This window comes from Osmerus eperlanus, chromosome 15, assembly GCF_963692335.1.
Source record: "Osmerus eperlanus chromosome 15, fOsmEpe2.1, whole genome shotgun sequence".
NCBI classification, from domain to species: domain Eukaryota; kingdom Metazoa; phylum Chordata; class Actinopteri; order Osmeriformes; family Osmeridae; genus Osmerus; species Osmerus eperlanus.
This window is the reverse complement of record NC_085032.1, coordinates 10,243,105-10,265,126: the sequence shown is the minus strand read 5'-3', so window position 1 is coordinate 10,265,126 and position 22,022 is coordinate 10,243,105. Positions and strand designations below refer to the sequence as shown.

Genomic DNA, 22,022 nt, shown 5'->3' with positions numbered 1-22,022 from the left:
CGGTTATGTAACAGAATACTGAAAGATGAAGTCTCAATAAGGATACCTCTTAAGAGTAAAACGCCAAAAACATGCATGGACCTAATATAAATAGCCTATGCAACTGGGTGGTCTACACTTTGTAAACACGTTGGTGATAGTGTGCTGGTAATGTCCGGGTAACTGATGGCTGGACGTTCTGAAGGTGGTGGATGGATGGTCCAAGAGTTTGGGTTTTGGAAGGTACAGAAGGTAATGTCGTAAAACTGAGTGCCGTAAACCAGGTGCAGGGAGGGGAGGTGAAGCGGAGGGAGGTGGGGGGAGTGGGGGCGAGAGAGGAGGTGACTCTCTAGCAGCATTTAGACACAGCGAAAGGATCATGGCGGATGGCCCCAGGTGTAAGCGCAGAAAGCAGGCGAATCCGAGGAGGAATAACGGTAAGAAACATGACTTCAACTGGCTTTCTTTTTGTGCGATAAGGTGGACTATAAAGTGTTCTATCAAAAAAGATTTTATGCGAGAAGTTTGGGGTGCTCCAAGCCTTGTATTTAGTCACTCAAAGTGTTGGAAAGTAGCACGTAAGCGCAGTATTACAGCCCTATGTGGTGTACCGTTATACCTGGCTCGCGACTCTCCCTCCGCCTAGCGGTTCACTGCACCCTGGACCGTTATACGCGCACCTAACCATGTTCAGAGTAGACCCGCTTTTGTTTTCCAAATCTTTTCATTCTCAATTCTGTTTTATGGTACTTTGTTTATTATTTTATGTTTCGATTTCATAGCTATTTTCCTTCTCTTTGTGGCTGTCAAACAGTGTGTCTGGGGGGAAATACCTGGTTATTGCGGAGCCTCGCAGTCCTCCTTTTTTTTCAAATTGTGAATCAATGTATGTTTTTAAATGAACCCATATATTCACAGCTCGGACATAGTTTATCAAGTTTGCGAAATCTAGCAGGTTATTTCCCTCTTTTCCTTGCTCGGTCGGTAGCAGGTACAGCGCGAGCGAACACTGTTGCTACACTTGCGAGTGTCCAACCATGCAGTAATGTTTTAGCCAATATTGTTTTGGCGAAAAGGCATCGTAATATTAGGTTATGGACTACTTTGTAGGAAAGTATAGCTTTCATCTATGCCATTGCTATTAAAACACGACGATTTGCTCCTATTATTGTTTGATATCCAACAAGGTTTAGATAGAGCTTTTTCTTCTTCTTTGTCATAACTTCTCGGATGCAAATATGCTTAGTGAATTTGGAACAAAAACATCAAGCTTAATGTAGACTATCATTGTACACTTTGACTTTATGTCTTAAGGGAGCTTCTCAAGCATGCACGCCATGGCAATGTCCAGAGAATGGGATAGCTCACGCGCTGTTGTGTGAGGAGCCCAGCCTATATAAGGAGAGCGCATAGGAATACTCAGGCGCGCACTGGGAATTCTGATTTTGACAATGGTTTGGTTGGTTGGGGAAGAAACTTGGTCAGAGTCAAAGACCCCAACCTGCTTATGAGGACTCTTTTTTCTTATTGGTCTTCCGATGTACATTTTAGTTTTTTATATGGGTGGACCGATTTTTTGTTATAGGTAGCCATGCAGTCTGATGCTCGCAATAGCTTTTTGAACTGGTTACGTTATGGATGTTTTTTGTTACTAAGAGATTAGACAACATATTACATCGTTATGAATAGGCTATATGATACAATACCTGCTTCACACTTATGTTATTTGTAATCTAATTAGTTTGGTTTAAAATATTTCTGTCTTCTCACGTTTGCTTTTCTCTCGCTTAGTGTGGTAACCTTTGGGTGCTTATTCACGCACGGTAAAGTGTTAAGGTATTTTTATTTTTTTAATAAGAGCACTTTCTTCTGTAGATGACATGCGTTGTCTATGTAGCGAGTCAGCGCAATTGTGAGCCACCCAGCGTAGCCCAAAAGAACTGTGGACGTTGCTTACCTGAGGCGGAAAAACGGTGCTTTCAAAACTGAACATGTCTATGAAAACAAACGTGTAAATGTAATTTCGGTTGACTGGATACGTTGAGTAAGAGAAGGCACAGCCTCGTGGGAATTATTGCTGTTCAAAAGCCTCGGGAAACGAATACTGTGCGCCGCAGCAATGGCAACGTGTGCAGGTATAAAAAAGGGGCAAAGCAAACGGTGTTTCAGGTTCACTGTGTTGTCATATCTATTTGCTTTGACGGGGGAGTCTCGTTTGTTTCTCGCGTGCATTGCCCACATCAACTTTCTGTGACAAAGGTCTATTTTGTTGATGACAGTTCTGTGCAGACGGATGGTTTAGTGGAAGGTGACCGACCTTAGATAAAGGACCTAACCAAAAGCGCACCTTTGCTGCCCGTCGTGGGCCAATTGAAATTGAGATAGATAACCACTGGTTTAGAACCCTAATCCAGGATATGCTGTGACGTTTGTAAAGCACCATTTGCGCAAGGGGCAGTAACATTCCCATAAATGATTCAATCTGGATTGTTTTACCAACACGTTTTGTTATGTTCTACAAGCTATGGTTACTTGTCCAAATAAATGAAAAATAATTTAATCTGTATAGTAATTTTTTGCAGATAAAACCTCAATGTGAGCAACAGACCATTAAACAGGCATGACAGGTGGATTTTCACAAAACACAGAGGACACTGGACTAGTTAACAGTCTTTATCAGACCCAACATGTAGGCCTGTAGCCATCCCCTATAGTGCACCTACCAACATGGATTTGGATATTTGCATGTGAGAAAACTTTTGCTGGCGTGACTGTTTGGTGACAGAACAGAGTGGACCAGGCTGTCACTGACACCAAAAGGTGCCAGGTCTGCCCTGACTTATTGCTCTACCTTCCTGCCTGCCTCTCTCTCTCTCTGCCAGACTCTCACCCTCCCCACTCACCTCCCTGCCTACCTGTCTCCCATTCTTAACTACCTGTCTTTCTGCCTGACTGCCTGCCTTTCTTCCAGCCTGTGTCCATTCCAGCCAATCTCTCTGCTGTTTCTCTCTGCTGTGTCTTACTCTGCTGTCTCCCTCTCAGCCTGTCTCCCTCCCTCCCCGCGTTCTCCCTCCCGGCCTGTCTGCAAGTGACATGTCTGAGATCAAGGTGAGCTCCCCCATCTCAGCTGTAAACATAGAGGTGTTAACAGCCTGCAGGACGACAGGTGTGATACCACAGCTTGCACCTTGTCACTCCCCAGTCCGCTCCTCATCAGGAACGGTGTCATTCCACGCAGCGGTAACTTAACACGACAATCTGGGAATAGTGGAATGCGGACCGTATTAACATTCTCAGCAGAAAATAAACAGAGCCACTCCTGAAGGTAGCTGGGTGTATGTGTGTGTGTATGCGTGTATGTGTCAAAGAGGAGGGCTGTTAATTACAGCAGTGTTATAGAGTTTCAATAGTGTGTGTGAGTGTAGGTAAGATTACTATTTATTTGAATGTATTAAAGTACCTCTCCCTCTTGCCCTGAATCTATCTCTTCCTTTCTGTCTCTCTCTCTCTCTCTCTCTCTCTCTCTCTCTCTCTCTCTCTCTCTCTCTCTCTCTCTCTCTCTCTCTCTCTCTCTCTCTCTCTCTCTCTCTCTCTCTCGTTCTCTCTCTCTCTCTCTGTCGTTCTCTCTCTCTCTCTGTCGCTCTCTCTCTCTCTCGCTCTCTCTCGCTCTCTCTCTCTCTCTCTCTCTCTCTCTCTCTCTCTCTCTCTCTCTGTCGCTCTCTCTCTCTCGCTCTCTCTCGCTCTCTCTCTCGCTCTCTCATACTTCAATGAATCATCCGCCCCCCAAAAAAGAAGAAGAAAGAGGTAGTGGGCCATTCTTTTGGCTTCTGTATTTTGTTTTTGGCGTTGCGAAGGATGTTTATATGACGAGTAGATCTATAATTAGCATTGCAGAATCATTTGACCCCATCTAAATAAATTGAATGTAACCACATGCTGTAAAGTTTGTGCGAGAACAATAAAGAACCAGTGTGGTTAAGCTATAAGCTATAGCCAAAAAGCTCTTGGGGAAAACCCAGTGATTTCTGGTCAAAGAGGCGGGGATGGGTCTGTTGCCCCCACACATGGTGCTTTAGTGTTTTAAAAGCCATCTGTTAACATTTGAAAGATCTACCCCCACGGGGTGTGTATCGGAGAAGGACGTTTTCATTTAGCCCACTCGCTCCAGAGTGACTTCCTTGTAGCTTCGTTTGAAAGTGCCAAGAAGAAAATCCTTCCTCCCTCCCTCCCTCCCTCCCTCCCTCCTCCGCCTAACCCCTTCCCTTCTTCCCCCTCCTCCGCCTCCCGTTCTTTGGCAGTCCCTTTATTCCCCCGTTAAGACACAGTAGCCAGGGGTGCCGTTGATTGGCCCCTGACCTAGGCACCCATGCATGCTTCAAGTATGACTTCACTTTCCCCCCTGTGCCTTTGTCAGGCTTCCAGCATGTCCAATTGTGTTTGTGTTTAAGTCCCCTCAATGAAAGGATAGAAAAAGATGGTGGGGGGTGGGGCGCCCCCTTCTCCCACCTCCCCTCCCTAACTCACAGACATTTTAGGGAGGAGGGAGAGCGGCTGTGAGAAGTAGCAGAGGTGACACTGGGGTGTCGCTAGGGGGTGGAGGGTGAGGTTGCTGGTAAGATGACCGTGCTGTCAAACAAGCACGACAGATCCCTTTCAATCCGAGGGATTTGTTTAGGCGTAGATGTAGCATGCCTGTGTCACACAGAGACTTGTTGATTCAGTCACTCTCTGTACAGTTAAGGTCCTCAAACACACCACCCAAATGAAAAGCCCAGTTATTAGGGTAAATAGAGGCAATGTTAAAAAGTGGAAGTGCAGTCACAAACACTGATTGACTTTCATTCTTGTTTACATCTGTCTAGATAGATGCTTTTTCAGTGTCTTCAAAGCAGAGTTGGGATGCATGTCTGACAGTTAAACCTACATGTCAACATGCCATCATCTCTCTCAGTCCATTTGTGTGTTTGTTGCTCAAACTTTTAGAGCATCGACCCACTCCCACCTCTGTGACGATAAGTCCGGCTTAATGATTAGCAAGCTTCTATGGGGGCCTAACATTACCCTATAAAAAGGTGCACTCCTCCCCAAAAAGAAAGTTTTAAACCCCAAGTTAGTTTGGCTGAGCAGCACACCCCCCCCCCCCCCGCCCCTCCCTTAACTGTGCTGAGATGTGCTTTATTGGGGTTTGCGTGGTTGAATGCTTAAATGAGCTATTGTGTATCAGGGGGCTTGGTGATAAAGCCCATGGAGAAAGAGCCTAGTTACCTTTGCAGTTTGCCCGCTCTACCTCACACTACACTTTCAGGGGCAGAAGAAAAGACCCATTCAGTGGGGAAGGCATGGGGAGGGGAGAACCTCTTTTCACACCAGCCTTGTGGGAAACTTCTACTCCACACTGTGCGTGCTATTTGCATATGAGCCATTCTCTTCATCCCAAAGACCCGGGGAAGGAGGAATCCAGGGAACGCTCGAAGAATTCATCCCTGCTCACTCTCACGCACCCCTATGGCCCTCGCTCGGACAGGTTTGGGCATGTGTGGGTTTTATTTAAGGTTTTTGGAAAATGTGTTTACTTTGTCCTGTGTCACACTTACATTTGGCGTTTGTTGTTGTGTGGTTTGGGAATCCACGGTATGAGAGGGAGATAGATCATGTTTTCAAGGCCCATGTTGGGAGAGAGAGAGAGAGAGAGAGAGAGAGAGAGAGGAGGGAGGATAAAGAGGGAGGGAGAATTTAAAGCCATGATGAGGCCCTTATTTCACAGTTGCCGGAGTCCCCCAGCCTCCCTGTTGTGGGTGTGTGTGTGTGGGGGGGGGGGGGGCTGCGTGACAGGCCCTTGCCTCCCTCGCCTCCTGTGAGACTGAGGGACGAGCGAGCAGCCATGTGTCAGCGGCAAGCTGCGTTGAAAAGAAGGACAGAAATGTCCCCAAGCTGTTCTGCCGGGGTGGAAGGGTGTTAGGGGTAGGACAAGCAGGGGGTCGGGGGAAGAAAAGGAGCGTGGGGGCAGGGGGTCATGGGGTTGTATGTAGTGATGCGACAGCCCAGTGAACTGAACAAAAAAAACGACGGTTGCTCAGGAAAAGCAGGAATGGACGGCCATGGAACTGCTTAGCTCGAAGGCTCTCTCTCTCTCTCTCTCTCTCTCTCTCTCTCTCTCTCTCTCTCTCTCTCTCTCTCTCTCGGCCCTACACGTCAACTGCCCTGCTTGAGCGCTGTAGGACGCTCCGAGGAATACCTTAGATTGACAGCTATCTGTTGTGTGATTCACAAACACACGCACGCCCACATAAACACACATACACTGAGCTGATCACAAGAGGCATTGTGTTCAGCCATGGAGGACGGACCACTTTAGCTTATCATGTAAGCCAACCAGGCAGAAATACCTCCTCCCAACTCCCACAGCACTCCTCCACTCACACAGGTGTGTTTGGTGGATGACCTCAGCCAACTGGCCCCTGAGATAAGTCTAGTGTCCTTGTGAGGAGCACCATATTAACCCTCCCCCCTCCCCTCCCCGCCCCGCCCCGGCCCATCTCTGTCTTTCCCCTTCTCTCTCCTTCACTGTCTCTCTCTTCCCCTCCCCCCCCCCCCCCCCACCTGTTCAAAAAGCCACAGGTGGGAAATGAAATCCTTGGAGTATGTGTGTGTGTGCGTTCCTGAGAGAGACAGAGACTCTAAATTGCCATCCCCAAGGGGGGACTGTGTGTGACCACAAACACACACACACTCGGCCCAGCTTTCTGGCCGTTGATGTGCATGCTTTTAATCAAGCGCTCGGTGGATTTATGCCCGGGTCGTCTCAGAGGGAAGAGGGCATTATGACACAGTTTGTTGTCCCCCTCCCTACCTCCCTCCCTTCCTCCCCTCTCCCTCCCTATCCTCGCCCCCCTGTTGCCTTCTCTCTTTCTCTCCCTCCCCCTCAATCCTCAGTGGAGCGGTTAATGAAAAAGGGACCAGGCTTGACAATAGGCTAACTGGAAGGCTGTGGAAATCTCCAGGCTTTTTTTCTTCACCTTTAACCTGTCCATTCACCTGTATCATAAACATTCACTTTTTATCTCAGCCTTTCACCCTAATCATAACTGTTCTAACTGTTCCTAACCTGGGGATTCACATAGCACAGCTATGATTGTTGTTGAATTCCACTTCAGTGCCAACTAATACACTATACTTGCAGTTCCACTTCACATATCCAGAGTGTTGACATGGATTCATTTAACTGACATGTTTATCCTTTTTTTTTTACACGTTTAAGTGACGTACAAATGGAGGACATACAGTGCGGGCGATAATCAGAGAATAAAAGTGCACAGTTCTGTAGACGGTCTGTGTTACTATGACACAGTTCAACACAGTGCAGTAATAACATCATCTTCACTTTTATATTGCATATTTGCCCCGCTCTAGCTCTAACCCAACATTGTTGATCAGAGTATAAGCTCATCGTCATCTATCTAGGGAATTTCCTGACCTTACTGTTAAACCGCCATGCTCTTACAGTAAGTGTGGTGGTATTGTTTCAAGGCTGGGCGTTCAGCTAAATAACACTGTGATCTTTGGTGTTGCTCTTTGGACGGGCTGCCTGGAACTCTGCCAGGCTGGGATGATGAAGGTATTGATTTTGCTCTCCGAAGCACACTCACTGATAATGGCGGTACAAAGCGACATGACAGTATTCAAAACCAGGCTAATGACTGACACAACACGTTGACAGAGCGAGGCAGGGTGGGATAGAGAGAGGGAGGGGAGCGAAGAAAGAGACTCAACAAAGTCAGTTTAATAGTACGACACCCTGAGACAGACAAATGGAGATGAGATTGAAAGGAGAGAGAAGGGGAAGGGATATGAGAGTGTTTTCGAGAAAGAGAAAGAGCTGGAAGGTGAGTGAGAGGAAGAAGAAACTAAACCTTCCCTGAACGTGATGTCCTCAGGACACAGAGAGTGACTAATAATAACAGTTGAGAGGGGGCTGCCTTCCTGGGAAGCTACCTAGCCTGCTGCTCCAACAGTAAAAAGCCCTTAGTCACCTTGTTTATGAGGCAGCGAGAGGCTAGCTAGCTACGCTAACTGTCACAATGGCTAAACATCCATTGAGGATTAATGAGAGGAGAGTGTGCCCAGTCTGTAAACAGGGAAAAGGAGGGAGGGAAAGGGGGGGGTTCAACCTCATCGTCCCAAACTACCCCAAGGCACGGCGTCACTGAGCACGCCAGCTTGTCTGGTTGGCCTGAGGACTGTCCTCCGAACTGCGACGACTGCCGAATCACGGGGGACGGAGTAGTAGTAAGGTGGATGGAATGTCACACAGAAAGAAAAACAGGACCAAAAAAACATGTTGTGTCCTTTTACGTGAGGCCATCGTGATTTTAAGAAGTCATGATGTTTTGAACACCTCAGCACGCTAAGAGTGATAAGATTTGGCTTTGGCTCAGACAGGAATGTATTGTGTTAGTATACTTATTAATGTGCGTTATCAGATTATGCCGTGCCACACAAAAATGTCTTTGTCTTTCACCACTCTTGTTCCGTCGTCACTTTTCTCCCCTTGGGAGCATTCTCTGTCTGAAAAAACACACGTCTTTGAGGACGCTCACTACAAGCTGGAGAAGCATTTGGTCATGTTCCTCTTATTGCTGTGGTGGCCATTTTGGTTTTTATTCTTCTTGGTGCAGTTTGCCTTTTTGCTGACGGCTGGCTGGCATGTTAGAGACTCTACCTCGTACCTGGCTATCTAGTTCTAGATCAAAGTACACTTTCTTGAAGCTCCACCCCTCAGTACACCCCTGTCAACTCGGGGCAGGGTTGTAGCCAGTGACCTTTGACCTGTCTGTCCCCACCTGTCCTGGCACAGCTATCTTTTAGGTGTTTGCGGTCGTCTCACTCTCACACAGTGTGTGTGTGTGTAATAGAGAGGAAGAGACAGACAGCGTTGGCGTACGTGTGTTTTTGCAGAGGAGGTGGACAGACTACTCTACATCTGCTCTCCTACTCATCCTGACATCATTCTTCTCTCTTTATTGCCCAGGCAACATGCCTTTAGTTAAGAGTCAACGAACCGTGGCTCTTAATTGATCATGTTTGGAGTCATACAACACTAGTAATTAAGCTCATTGGGCGTTTGTTTGTTTTCACTGCTGTTGGTTTGTGGTGTTCTCGATGCCGAGGCCCGGTTGTCATTAGTCAACATCATCAGTTAGCCGCGCACCGCTGCGCCAACAACACAGCTAGCGTTAGCTACATCACTCCCACTGCTCCTCTCTACCTCCAACCCCCCTGTTTATCTTTGTATCTTTGTATCTCAGTATCTCTCACCCACCGTCTCTCTCTCTCACCACCGTCTCTCTCCTCTCTCTCTCTCTCTCTCTCTCTCTCTCTCTCTCTCTCTCTCTTCTCCTCTCTCTCTCATCTCTCTCTCTCTCTCTCTCTCTCTCTCCTCTCTCTCTCTCTTTGTCCTCTCCTCTCTCTCCTCTCTCTAGTTCTCTGGCAGCTGTCTGGGCTCTCCCTCACCAACACAAGCAGGTGCTGCAGCTACGTAGGAACTGAGCCCACCACACATAAATAAACACCTGACAACGTCGGAGGGAGGGAGAAGGAGAGACGGAGAAGAGGGAGGAAAGAGGACAGACAGCCTGAGAGAGGAGAGAAAAAAGAGGGGATGGAAGACAGCCAGAAAGAGGGGGGAGAGAGATTTAACATTTCCTCTGGCAGGAGAGCTAAGTATGGTGTGGCTCATGGTTAACTGGTGCCTCCTGGAGAAGGACATACAGAGAGAGAGAGAGAGAGAGAGAGAGAGAGAGAGAGAGAGAGAGAGAGAGAGACAGAGAGAGAGAGAGAGAGACACAGAGAGAGAGAGAGCGAGAGAGAGGAAGAGAGGAAGAGAGTTATAAAAAGAGAGATAAAGAAAGTGAGAGACAAAGGAGAAATGGACGCTTTTTTACGGAGAAAAAAAGTGTTTAACATTAAAAGGGAACAAAGTGATTGCGCACATTTTTTATCACTTTGTGATAATAAGATGCCACAGAACAACTGTAAACTGTGCTCTAAAAGCAGAGTGGTCTGGAACACATTTTAATTTTAACTTTGAAAACTCCCTGGCATTATGAACCTTCGCTAGGCTTCAAGACAATATTCCATAAGAGTATGGGGAGGACAATTCACGGACAGCACCAACCGGACTACCTCATGTAAGTGCTCCTGGCTGTTTGACCTATCGATCAGTCTCTCAGCACGGTGAAGGTTAGGTTGACGTGTCTCTGCTGTCCCTCCAATGTGTGAACAAAACCAGGAATGTGTGTGAGATTAGAAACCAGGATGCAACCTGAAAGAACCTTTATCTGTGTGAAAACACCCGTCTTCCTGCCCTGTTTTGCTCTTTTTGCTGCTGCCCAGCCAGCCAGAAAGCAGCCTGTAAGATACAATGGCACCTGTGGCCACTAGGGTTGGGGTGCAGTTTACTTCAGTCCCATCGGAAAAAAGATGACCAAGACTGCAGCCCCCTTGGGGAGTAGCAGTGGGTGGATGAAGGTTGGCCTAGAACACAGACAGAAGGTAAAGCAACATTGCTTTCAAGGCCGAAATACAAAAAACCCTGTGGTTGTGAAAATTGGGTTTGGGCTCTAGGCTAGTGAGAATTAAAGGTCATATTTCCTAGCGAGCACCTTTCTCTTCAACCAGGGTTGGTGAATAGAGCTGGAACATGGCCCTGCAGGGTCAGTCTATCCTCTGGGACTCTCTGAATCCAGAGAAACAGCCAACGGTGTCTGAAACGTGGCTACCGGACAGGAAGTTCACAGTCTGAACTTAATGTGCCACAAAGATGGAAGAGGAGTATTTCTTTTCTTCCTGACCTTCTCTGGCATCTTTCTTTCAGCAAAGCCCCCTTGAAGGCACAAAAGCTCCCCTCCAAGGTAGCTAACAGCATCCGCGGGGCTAGCTTGTAGCTTCAACTGGATATCTTGTTTTGATCTGTGCGCGTCTTGTTTTTGTTACCTAATGTTGTGTTAGCTCTCTCTTTATTGAACAACAAAGAAACTCTTTGTTGCTTTTGAGCTTGTGCCACTGTCATCAAACACCGCGGCCACGCGTACCTGCCGTGAATTTAAATGACCCCGGGATCCTTAGTATGCCATCTACGCCAACTTCCCCCTCTTTCAAGGCTGACTTCCAAAAAGGGGGATAAATAAGGGGCATTGAGCCAGTGACAAGCCCCCGCCCCCCACAGTCTGTGGCTCCCCTTGTGTCTGTGCCAGGCCGCAGCACGTCTTGCCTGGATGGCACCTTGCCCCTCATTCAAGCAATGTCCACATGATCAAGCAATGTCTCATTTTGGGACTGATGTGGCGGACACTCCTCGGGGCTGATGTGGGCCTAACATGGCAAGTAACTAGGTTCTCTGGAATTTCCCTCTGTCAATAGGTCATGGAATCTAGACTGGCTCTCTTTGGAGGTAGTTTATTAATTAGGAATTTGTGATGGATGTCCAGGCACGGCACAGGGTAGACAGAGAAAAGGAGACAGACAAATGCTAGATGAAGAGAGTCACCGAAGGGGCAGAGATAGACTGAGAGAGTGAAAGAGAGAGTGGAGAGAAAGAGAGCGGAGAGAAAGAGGCTGCTTGCAGCTGGGAGGTGGGGCCAGGCCAAGCTGACTTCCTGTTGTTATTATCAGTGCTCTTTCATCAGAGAGGTCAGAGCAGGGAGATGGGGGAAGGAGGGGGGGAGGAGGGGGGAAGGAGGGGGGGAGGAGGGATGTGGGGATGCACCCATGAGATTTCCCCGTGAGAGTCACATGGTCTGTCTCCTGGGTGTCTCCTGGGTGTGTATGTGTGTTTGTGTGTTTGTTCGTGCGTTAGTGTATGGTGTGTGTATTTATGTAGCTGAGTGTGTGTGCGCGTGTGTATTCATTCTTTGTGTTGTGTGTGCATACGTGTCTGTTTTTGGCCCAGAGTGGTTCAGTGTATGAGTGTGTACTGACTTGCCTTTTTCCTAAGATGCGGATCAGATCGCCAACCTGTGTTTCTTCAGTTCTAAATTCCGACCTGTGCATGAAGTCTTTTCGTACTGCTCCCCCCTCTCTCTCCAGGGGGCTGTTACTGCCAGATGTCTCTCCTTAATATATAAGACATGAGTTTGTGTGTCTGAGTGGATGGATCCGATATATTACCCACTGATGCGCTGCAGCTCCTCTGTGTCGGCCTCCCATGCTGCAGGATCACAGAGAGATCTGAGACGGCTCCTTTTCCAAATGGGGAGAAGCTCTTCAATTGCAAAAAGGGCCCGCTAAGCACCCAGGCTTCTGTCTGTCCATTTAGCCCTCAATACCGCCTCGTCTGCTGGCCCCTGCCTTCCCTCGGACGGCTAATTTAAAGCGGTGTCCCCACCTAATCGAATAGCTCGCCTGATAAATCTATGGCATTGGGAGGGACGCTGGGCCATCAGCTTGGCGTCTAGACGGGCGAGACGAGACGTGCTCGTCTGAAGGCCACCTCTCCTCTTCCTCGCTCGTCCTCTTCCTCCTCTGCTTTACTGAAGGTAATGAATTAGTCTCAGGATGATGTCAGGGCTAATTCAGGGTTGGAGTACTTAATCGAATGCGTATACTTTTGGGAGTCAACTGGTGGTCAAAAAGGCTTGATGCACTAACAAATCGGGTGGAGTTCCCAGTTGAACCTAGCAGAAAGACAGCTCTGATGCATACTCTACATTCTATAAGCGTGGTCGGGGTGCACTTCGGTCCATGGCTTGCTAATCCACGGGGATCTGCATACAGTATTAAACGGTACTTCGCATATCGACAGGAAGATTAACCTACCATAGATTATACATCATGATATAATCCAGCCCAGCCTAGCCCCTTGCCAGACCAGCCCTGCGTAACCCAGCCCAGAACAGCCCCTGACCCAAGCCTCATATTAATATACAAATACAGAGGATTACTGTCTTCTTACCTCCATGCCTGTGGAAAGGGGATTAGGTTGGGGCGAGACAGATTGGATTTAATGTGTGTGTGTGTGTTCAACTAAATGATTGCAGTTCGCAAAGCCCTTATGTAGGGGTAATGAGCTCTCTGTGTATCTGTGGTTGACCCCCCCTCCCTCCCAGTAGACACACACACACACACACAGTCACACACACACACACACACAGACACACAGTCACACAATCACACAATCAATTCCACACACACACATGCAGGGTGACACACAGACATTCACACGGGGCACTCATATGGTGTTATATTGCTTGTGAAAAGCAATGTAGCTGCTCAGTTGAACAACGTCTAGCCCGCATGACAGCCCCACAGGCTTGTTCCACAGCCAGGCCCAGGCAGACGGCCTGAGTCAGTCCAAAGTAGGGCCAGTAAACAGCCAGTCACCATCCCTACTTCCTGTTGAGAGGGGAGGAGAATAAGAAAAACAGAGGAGAAAAACTCCAGAGATGTATTTTTAAGTCTGCTCCTCAGCAGCATGAGAGCCTCACCCCCGCCCCACCCCCCCACACACACACAAACACCCACGCACACACGCACACACACACACACGTACACACTAATGTCCTGTTATAGGGAAGAATGAGAGCAGTGGTTAAGAGGAAGAAGAAAGGTTGATTACTCAGGATGGATGGGTTAATGTAAGTTATCTCTGTGTGTGTGTGTGTGTGTGTGTGCGTGTGTTTGTGTGTGTGCCAGACAGACGTTACTAGAATGAGAATACTAATACCCTGATGTCCTACAGATCTCAGTGAGCGGACTGTGTCCTTTGCTGCTATCGTTATGGGGACATTCGGATGTGTGTTGTGTGTGTGTGTCTGATGTGGGTGTCCCACCTTTGGCCTCCTCCGTCCCCCGTCTGTTTGTCCCCAAGGGCGCCCTGGTAAAGGAGAGCTGTTTTAATCATCTTCGTGGCACTTGTCCTCGTTATCACCCTCGATTAATGAGCTCTCCATTAATGAAAAAAACCCGGGGGTGCTAACCCTGTCCTCCCTCCTCCCATCTACACGTTTACCGCCCACCCGGAGGGGGGAGGGGAGGGGGAGAGAAAGAGAGAGAGAGAGAGAGAGGGAGACAGAGAGAGGGAGAGAGAGGGAGGGGTTGAACGATGTTAAAGGCTCCCCAGGTGCAATGACATCACTCTCCGAGGGAGATATGATATCTATCAGCTCTGTGTTATTTATGGATGACGGAGGTTTGTGTGTGTGTGTGTGTGTGTGTGTAGCCCTGATCAGCTCTCAGAGGGGGGTTTTCTCGGGCGTCAGCCTGCACCTTTGTTTTTAGAACGGCCCATTATTTGTTGAGTCCTCTGCTCTCGCGCCGTGCCCTGGCGGTGACGAGCCACCCGTCCCTGGTGAGATACGGAGGAGATGACAGATAAGTCGCAGATGAGAGGAGGGGAGAGCGAGGGGAGGGAAGGAGGGAGGGAGTGCGGCAGGTGCGAAGGAAGGCGGGCGCAATCACAAGGCCTCGGGAAACGGCGCAGGAAATCAAGGTTGTCGTGGCAACCTGCGGTATTGATTAAGTGGTCATCAGTGGGCTCTTGCCAACCTCCCGGTGGAGGAGAGAGGAGGGGAGAAAGAGAGGAAGAGGGAGACGAGCAGAGGAGGGGAGAGGAGGGGAGAGGAAAGGATATGAGGATGAATGCACCAATCCAATCTCTCTCGAGTGGTTAGAAAACATTTACCTCTCTCGCTCCCTCGCTCTCTCTTTTCCTGCTTTATTGAAACAGATCACAGTCCAATAACATGTTCTGATTTCCTTGCGGCTGAAGGACAGCAGTCATACTGAATCAGGCTGTCATGCAAATCATGGAACATCTAACAATAGAAGAGGCTCTGGTTTTTGGACACTTCTTTCAGAGGATGCAACCACTCAAGGCCTCTCTTCCTCTTCATCGCCCCCTCTCTCTCTCTCTCTCTCTCTCTCTCTCTCTCATCTCTCTCTCTCTCTCTCTCTCTCTCTCTCTCTCTCTCTCTCTCTCTCTCTCTCTCTGGCCCGCTGATGTCACCCACACACACGTTTCCAGGGAAGGCTCCATTCACAGGTTATATACTCCGTCCAAAATATCAGGGGATGCAGAATGTACGGCAAGGTTTCGTGGATGAGATGTACAGGACGGATGTCTTACACACACACACACACACCACACATTTTCACCCACCCCACCCTCAAAGAGAGAGAGAGAGCAGTCTCTCTGGTGATCTAGCCCAGTCCCAAATCTCTAGCAGATGTGTCTCCTCTCTCCCACACACCCCTGCCTGCGCTGGGTCACGCCTGCCCCCAGAGCCCCAGCCCAGAGAGCCCTGAGAGCACCGGCCTGCAATGGGCCTGGAGGAGCAGGAGGGAGAGGAGGAGGAGGGAGAGGAGGAGGAGCAGGAGGGAGGAGGGAGAGGAGGAGGAAGAGGAGGAGGAGCAGGAGGGAGGAGGGAGAGGAGGAGGAGGGAGAGGAGGAGGAGCAGGAGGGAGAGGAGGAGGAGGGAGAGGAGGAGGAGCAGGAGGGAGGAGGGAGAGGAGGAGGAGGGAGAGGAGGAGGAGCAGGAGGGAGAGGACGAGGAGGGAGAGGAGGAGGAGGGAGAGGAGGAGGAGCAGGAGGGAGAGGAGGAGGAGGGAGAGGAGGAGGAGCAGGAGGGAGAGGACGAGGAGGGAGAGGACGAGGAGCAGGAGGGAGGAGGGAGAGGAGGAGGAAGAGGAGGGATAAGAGGAGGGAGGAAGAGGAGCAGGAGGGAGAAGAGGAGGGAGGAGAAAGTAGAAGTAGGAAGAGAAGCAGGAGGAGGAGGAGGGAGGAGCAGGAGGAAGATGGCGAGCAGAAGGAGGTGGAGAAGGATTGAGGAAGAGCAGGAGGATGAGGAGGAAAGGGAAACAAAACTAAAAGGTACAACTATGACCTGTGTCAATAAGGGTTCCGAAATAAGTTCAATGTTGCAATGGTGAAGTACGGCTGGAGTATGTTGGATTGCATCGTATATCTGATAGTCGTGACGTAGCAGCCAGACAGAAAGAGAAGGTATCCAGTACCTCTTTCAATCAGACTGCCCCTTCTCTTACCGGGGCCCGGTCTGAACCTCCTCCCCCGTTAACCTGGCTGACGTCTGAATGAGAGACAACTAGGCAGCTGGATCCCCCCACGTCTGCTCCAGTTAGCCTCCCTTCTCCCCTCCCACCCCCTCCTCTCCCCCTTCCCCACACCTCTCCTTCCCTCCCCTGCGCAGAGCTGGATCTGGTCTCACGAGTTTGAGGTTTCTGCTTTAGGTGCCTGTTTTTTCTCTCCATAAAAAGCGTTGCTCATCTGTTTGTCTGGCCGTCTGTTAGCGTTTTGATGAGTGACTGTTTTCAAAGTGTGTGTATGTGTGCTCGTACAATATGCTTCTGGGCTCAAACAGAGAGAAAGAGAGAGGGAGGCTAAGGGTTAGCTTGTTGCTCAGTTGGGTGGTTCCCCAGGGAGAGGCAGACTGGCTAGGAATGTAAACACATGAGCTAAATAAACTGCTGTGTGTGTGTGTGTGGGGGGTGCAGACAGAGAGATGAGCGATGTGTGTGTGTGTGTGTGTGTGTGAGGGGGGGGGGCAGAGAGAGAGAGAGTTGGGAAGGTGGGGGAGAGAGGAGGAGAGAATGACAGGACAGTGGAAGCGAGAGAGATGGAGAGAGAGTAAGCGATGACGGGTGTGGGAAAGAGAGAGGCGGCGGCTGTGGAGACAGAGGGACAGTGGGTGAGACCGAGAGAGACGGGCGGGGAGAGAAAGACAGACAGAAAACCACAGAGTACATAGACTCTCTCGTGGGCAATACAGGAGCATGCCAAAATAACATGAGGAAGTATGTTGTGTTGGTTTTGTTTGGGACTTCTCCCAGGACTGTGGGGTACATGAAGCTTAAGAGACTCATAAATTGAGCAGTTGAAGTTGTCAGACAGATAAGAAAGTCCCCGTCTCACACACACACACACATACATACATACTCACGGCCACTAAACACCTTATCTCCAGCTACCTCTCATGCTAAAATAAGATCTTCTCAGCAACGCCCTGTCATTGGACTACCAATATAGACTGCTGGTTCTCAAATGCTGGCCACGTTCAGTGCACAGTACAGTCACAGCCACAGTTGGCCAGCCTTTATCTGTGTTTATCTGTGCCAAAACATGAGGCAGGATGGAGAGCCTGCGAAACAAGAACACCAAGCTTGGGACCAGAGGAGACACACTAGTTTTCCACTGTCCGAGTGCCAACGAGTTCAGCCTGCCATTGGTGGAGACTGGAGGAAGTTGTTTTTCGGGCACATGTGACTCCACCCCCTCTACCTCCACTGATGGGTCTGACAGGGGTTTCTGATGTGGTCCTTCCTGCTTTCTAATTGGCTCGCAGGTGTGGAGGGCTCTGTTGGTTAGTTCCTTCACTGCCCGATGTGAGGCATACAGATGTCAGTTGCTGTTACTTGTAGCCATTCAGACACCAGTTCTTTCTCTCTGCCTACACTGGAATTCAGTGGTTCTCTGGCCACAATACCTAGCTGACTAAACCAAGCAATGTTCTGAGTCCAATCCCTCCCTCCCTCCCTCGCAGTGGCCAGACACCTCTGGAAGGGAACAGAGGTGGGCTCGCCCTGTTTTTCTTTCCCTCTTTCTTTTCTCTACTTCTCTCTTTTTTTCTCCGCCTTTTCCAAAGCCCTGTTTTCCTTCCCCAAGGTAGATCAAAGAGGAGACTTGCGGAGGCGTATGAAAGTAGACTCTGTGTCAACACGTCGCTAGGCACCCAGAAGGGGAGTGCTCTGGGCCGGCCCTGGTTTTGCTGGAAACAGGTAGCGGTCTTCAGGCAGGTTTGAACTGCAGGAGGTTGTGGGAGGCTGTGGGGACCGTCGAAAGTCCTTGGTCTCATGCTACCTATCCTGATAAGGAGGTTGTCCTCTACCTGTCTGTTCGTTTATCTCTTCTTCTGTAACCCGTCAGCCCCTCTGTCCATCCATCCTGCGCAGCCCAACACGTCCCTCCATCCATCTCTAACCCCCTCCATCCATCTCTAACCCCCTCCATCCATCCATCTCTAACCCCCTCCATCCATCTCTAACCCCCTCCATCCATCCATCTCTAACCCCCTCCATCCATCCATCTCTAACCCCCTCCCTCCATCCATCTCTAACCCCCTCCATCCATCTCTAACCCCCTCCATCCATCTCTAACCCCCTCCATCCATCTCTAACCCCCTCCATCCATCCATCTCTAACCCCCTCCATCCATCCATCTCTAATCCCCTCCATCCATCCATCTCTAACCCCCTCCATCCATCCATCTCTAACCCCCTCCATCCATCTCTAACCCCCTCCATCCATCCATCTCTAACCCCCTCCATCCATCTCTAACCCCCTCCATCCATCTCTAACCCCCTCCATCCATCTCTAACCCCCTCCATCCATCCATCTCTAATCCCCTCCATCCATCCATCTCTAACCCCCTCCATCCATCTCTAACCCCCTCCATCCATCCATCTCTAACCCCCTCCATCCATCCATCTCTAACCCCCTCCATCCATCTCTAACCCCCTCCATCCATCCATCTCTAACCCCCTCCATCCATCCATCTCTAACCCCCTCCATCCATCTCTAACCCCCTCCATCCATCCATCTCTAACCCCCTCCATCCATCCATCTCTAACCCCCTCCATCCATCTCTAACCCCCTCCATCCATCCATCCATCTCTAACCCCCTCCATCCATCCATCTCTAACCCCCTCCATCCATCTCTAACCCCCTCCATCCATCCATCTCTAACCCCCTCCATCCATCCATCTCTAACCCCCTCCATCCATCTCTAACCCCCTCCATCCATCCATCTCTAACCCCCTCCATCCATCCATCTCTAACCCCCTCCATCCATCTCTAACCCCCTCCATCCATCCATCTCTAACCCCCTCCATCCATCTCTAACCCCCTCCATCCATCCACCCCTGGTCTGTGCTACACGGAGGTGATAACTACCTTGTGTCCAGGCGGTTCTACTTTATGCATTCCCATTAAAAAAGCATGAGGACTGGCTGTGCCTGTGGCTGTTCTCTCCATCAGGAAGGAGGATGCCCTCAGTGCTGGACTTTATGGATGCTGGGGAACGGCAGTGGGCTGGATGAAAGACGCTTTGTTCCTGCCTGGCCGGGTGGGGCTTGGGCTGGGCAGGACCATGTGGTCTGGGTCCTACTGGACGCCTGGCCGGGTGGGGCTTGGGCTGGGCAGGACCATGTGGTCTGGGTCCTACTGGACGCCTGGCCGGGTGGGGCTTGGGCTGGGCAGGACCATGTGGTCTGGGTCCTACTGGACGCCTGGCCGGGTGGGGCTTGGGCTGGGCAGGACCATGTGGTCTGGGTCCTACTGGACGCCTGACCGTAGGCGGCTCAGTTAAGGATGGGGCGGGAGTGGAGGGGTGAGAGGAGAGGGGGCGGGTGGTGGGGTCACAAGGTCACACACGCATACTGTGACAGGGCTTGTCTCCTAGTGTCCATGAGGCTGGATGGAGTGGAACATGTATGTAAAGCAGCTTCTGTAAGCCCTCCCCGCCCCCCCGCCCCCCCTCTCCAAAGAGAGACCCCCAGGCTAACAGGGGGAAGCACTCACACACTGAATAACACGAGTCTTCCCCAACTTCACATGGCAGACTCCCCCAGGGACTGAAGAACCAGAGAGAGAGGGGAGGGGGGAGGGGGGGGGGGGACAACGGAGAGAACAGAGTGGAGAGATTTGTTCTATTTTTTTTTTTTTAAATGAAGATGAAAATGAATAAAAGTGCCGAGCTAGCGTTTCTACGGCGACAGTGCCAGATTCATGGGCAAATTGAATCAGCAAGTCCTGCAGGCTGACTCCAGGGACCGTGCTGTCAGACGGGCGTCCTCGCACAGTCTTTTAACTCTCTTTATCTGTCTCTCCCTCCCTCTCCTCCCCGCTCCTCGGTCTGCCCCGGCTCGACAGGATGCTGCTTCCTAGAGCTGAGGGAACGTGGTCATTGAGATCCTGTGGATGTGTGTGTGTGTGTGTGTGTGTGTGTGTGTGTGTGTGTGTGTGGTGCAGGCGTGTGTTTGTGTGTGCAGGTGTGTGTGCAGGTGTGTGTTTGTGTGCCCTGGTAGTGGGTTTCAGGAGCACACCTGAGCTGTAATCCGGCAAGTTAATTTTAGAAAGACCATTAAAGTCAGCATGACAGAGAGAGAGAGCGAGAGCGAGAGAGAGAGAGAGAGAGAGAGAGAGAGAGAGAGAGAGAGAGAGAGAGAGAGAGAGAGAGAGAGAGAGAAAGAGAAAGAGAAAGAGAGGGAGAGAGAGGTCAACATTTTCCCTTAATCCTGCCCTCCTGGCAGAGCGTGTAGTGGGCAGGAGTTATTCGGGGGGGCTTATGTTGGCCCTGCGCCCTGTTCAAAGTCAGCAGGGATCTTCTCTTCTCCCATTAGAGACAGTCACACTGCATCAGCTCCGACAGGGAGAGAGCACCGTGTCATTACACACACACACGCGCGCATGCACACACACACCTCTGACATGCAGGCCTGGTCGTGGGCACGCACACACCTTACACTCAGACCTGCTCACGCACACACACACACACACACACACACACAACCAGCTTGCTCTAACCAGGGCCTATATCCTTTGTTTGGGCTGAACCCTCTCTCGCTGATGAGAACCTCCTCCTCTATATATCAGCTGTGCAGCCGTCGTCAGCAGCGCTCTCCGCCCCTCTGCTGGCAGCGCCAGCGCGGGCTAAGTGCATTACAGCAAAGTAGCAGGTGTGTGTCCACCACAATAGCTCCCCACACAAAAGTGGGAGGCGGATGATTTGATGGTAATCTCTAATCTGCCCGGGCGCCTATCAGGCGGGCGTGAGTGGATGATTTTAAGAGGATGACATTGTGTCGCACGCTTAACCTTTGCTTTGTGTGGAGAATTGTTTCTGTTGCTGCGGCGGCGGCGGCGCTGCGGCGGTGAGCCGCTAGCCGCGTTAGGGTCGCTTGTATGTGCGCGTGTGTCGTGGGTGTGTTTGTTTTTGTGTCAAAGGCAGGCCTGCATAATCCTCTGCTTGGCTGTAGTTGTTTGGTTAAGGTGATATGGCTTTAGGGACTGGCTGAAGAGGCTTTGATACAGATGCCAAGGCTCCGGTGAGACATTGTTAAACACTTAAGAGGAACGAAGTGCATCTGATACATAATGTATGGGTTTGAATAGTTGATTTTCTTCACTGGTAACACTCACGCACGCGGGCACTCACACACACATGCGCACGCACACACAGTCAACACAGGGCAAACGCTTGCAAAATACTTGAAGTACAGAAACACAAGAAGGGAATCGCCCTCTCCTGTATCTAGTGAGACAAGACACCTGGGTCATACAGTGACAGATCCTAACTATGGACCTGTGCAGTGTCACTGGCCCCTCACTCCAACCACATGCTGACGAGGAGAAAAAACACAGTCCCTGTCGTCTTTTGTGTCTTACCCAACCACGTCAAAGCTGTCATTCAGCCACTGTTACATGGAGCATTTCAGCTTGTTAGCCGATCTTGGGACTCATGTAAACATGAGCAAACACCCTGTCGTAAATGACGTTAAGTTGTGTTATCAACTTTACCCAGACACGCACCTTACTGGTTGTCCTCAGACTGGCAGGCTCTCTGTGCCGTGAGCTATTCAGAAATTCCTTTCTCAATGTAACAGAAAATGAAACAACAGTAGTCGAGACAATGGTATCAGGAAGGTTTGGTCAGCCTTGTAATAACTTAGTCACCGGGCAGAGTCTGGCTCCTGTGGGTGAATCACACAGAAAGAGAAGTACCTAATTTTGTACAATTAAAGAGGCCTGGTTGAAAATAGTTCTGAAACTATTCCCCCCCCCCCCCCCCCCAACCCTCTGGGAAGTTATATCAACCAGCACGGCTGACCACATGGGTCTCCAGGTAGGGGAACTTTAACTCAACCAGCACGGCTGACCACATTGGTCTCCAGGTGGGGGAACGTTAGTCCCTCGACCCCCTAACTCCCCCACCACCGGCTGCTCTGACCTCTTCACACTCACAGAGGCTTTAGAGA

At 50.1% G+C, this 22,022-nt stretch overlaps 1 protein-coding gene across 1 annotated transcript in view; it reads left to right on the top strand.

Moving 5' to 3' along the window:
• The first annotated feature begins 308 nt into the window (after positions 1-308).
• zeb1b (zinc finger E-box binding homeobox 1b) overlaps positions 309-22,022 on the top strand; it is a 47,271-nt gene continuing 25,557 nt past the window's right edge. The window contains exon 1 of the mRNA XM_062479332.1: positions 309-416. Coding sequence (XP_062335316.1) covers positions 359-416 — 58 coding nt within the window. The 5' untranslated portion in view covers positions 309-358. The remainder of the gene's footprint in view (positions 417-22,022) is intronic.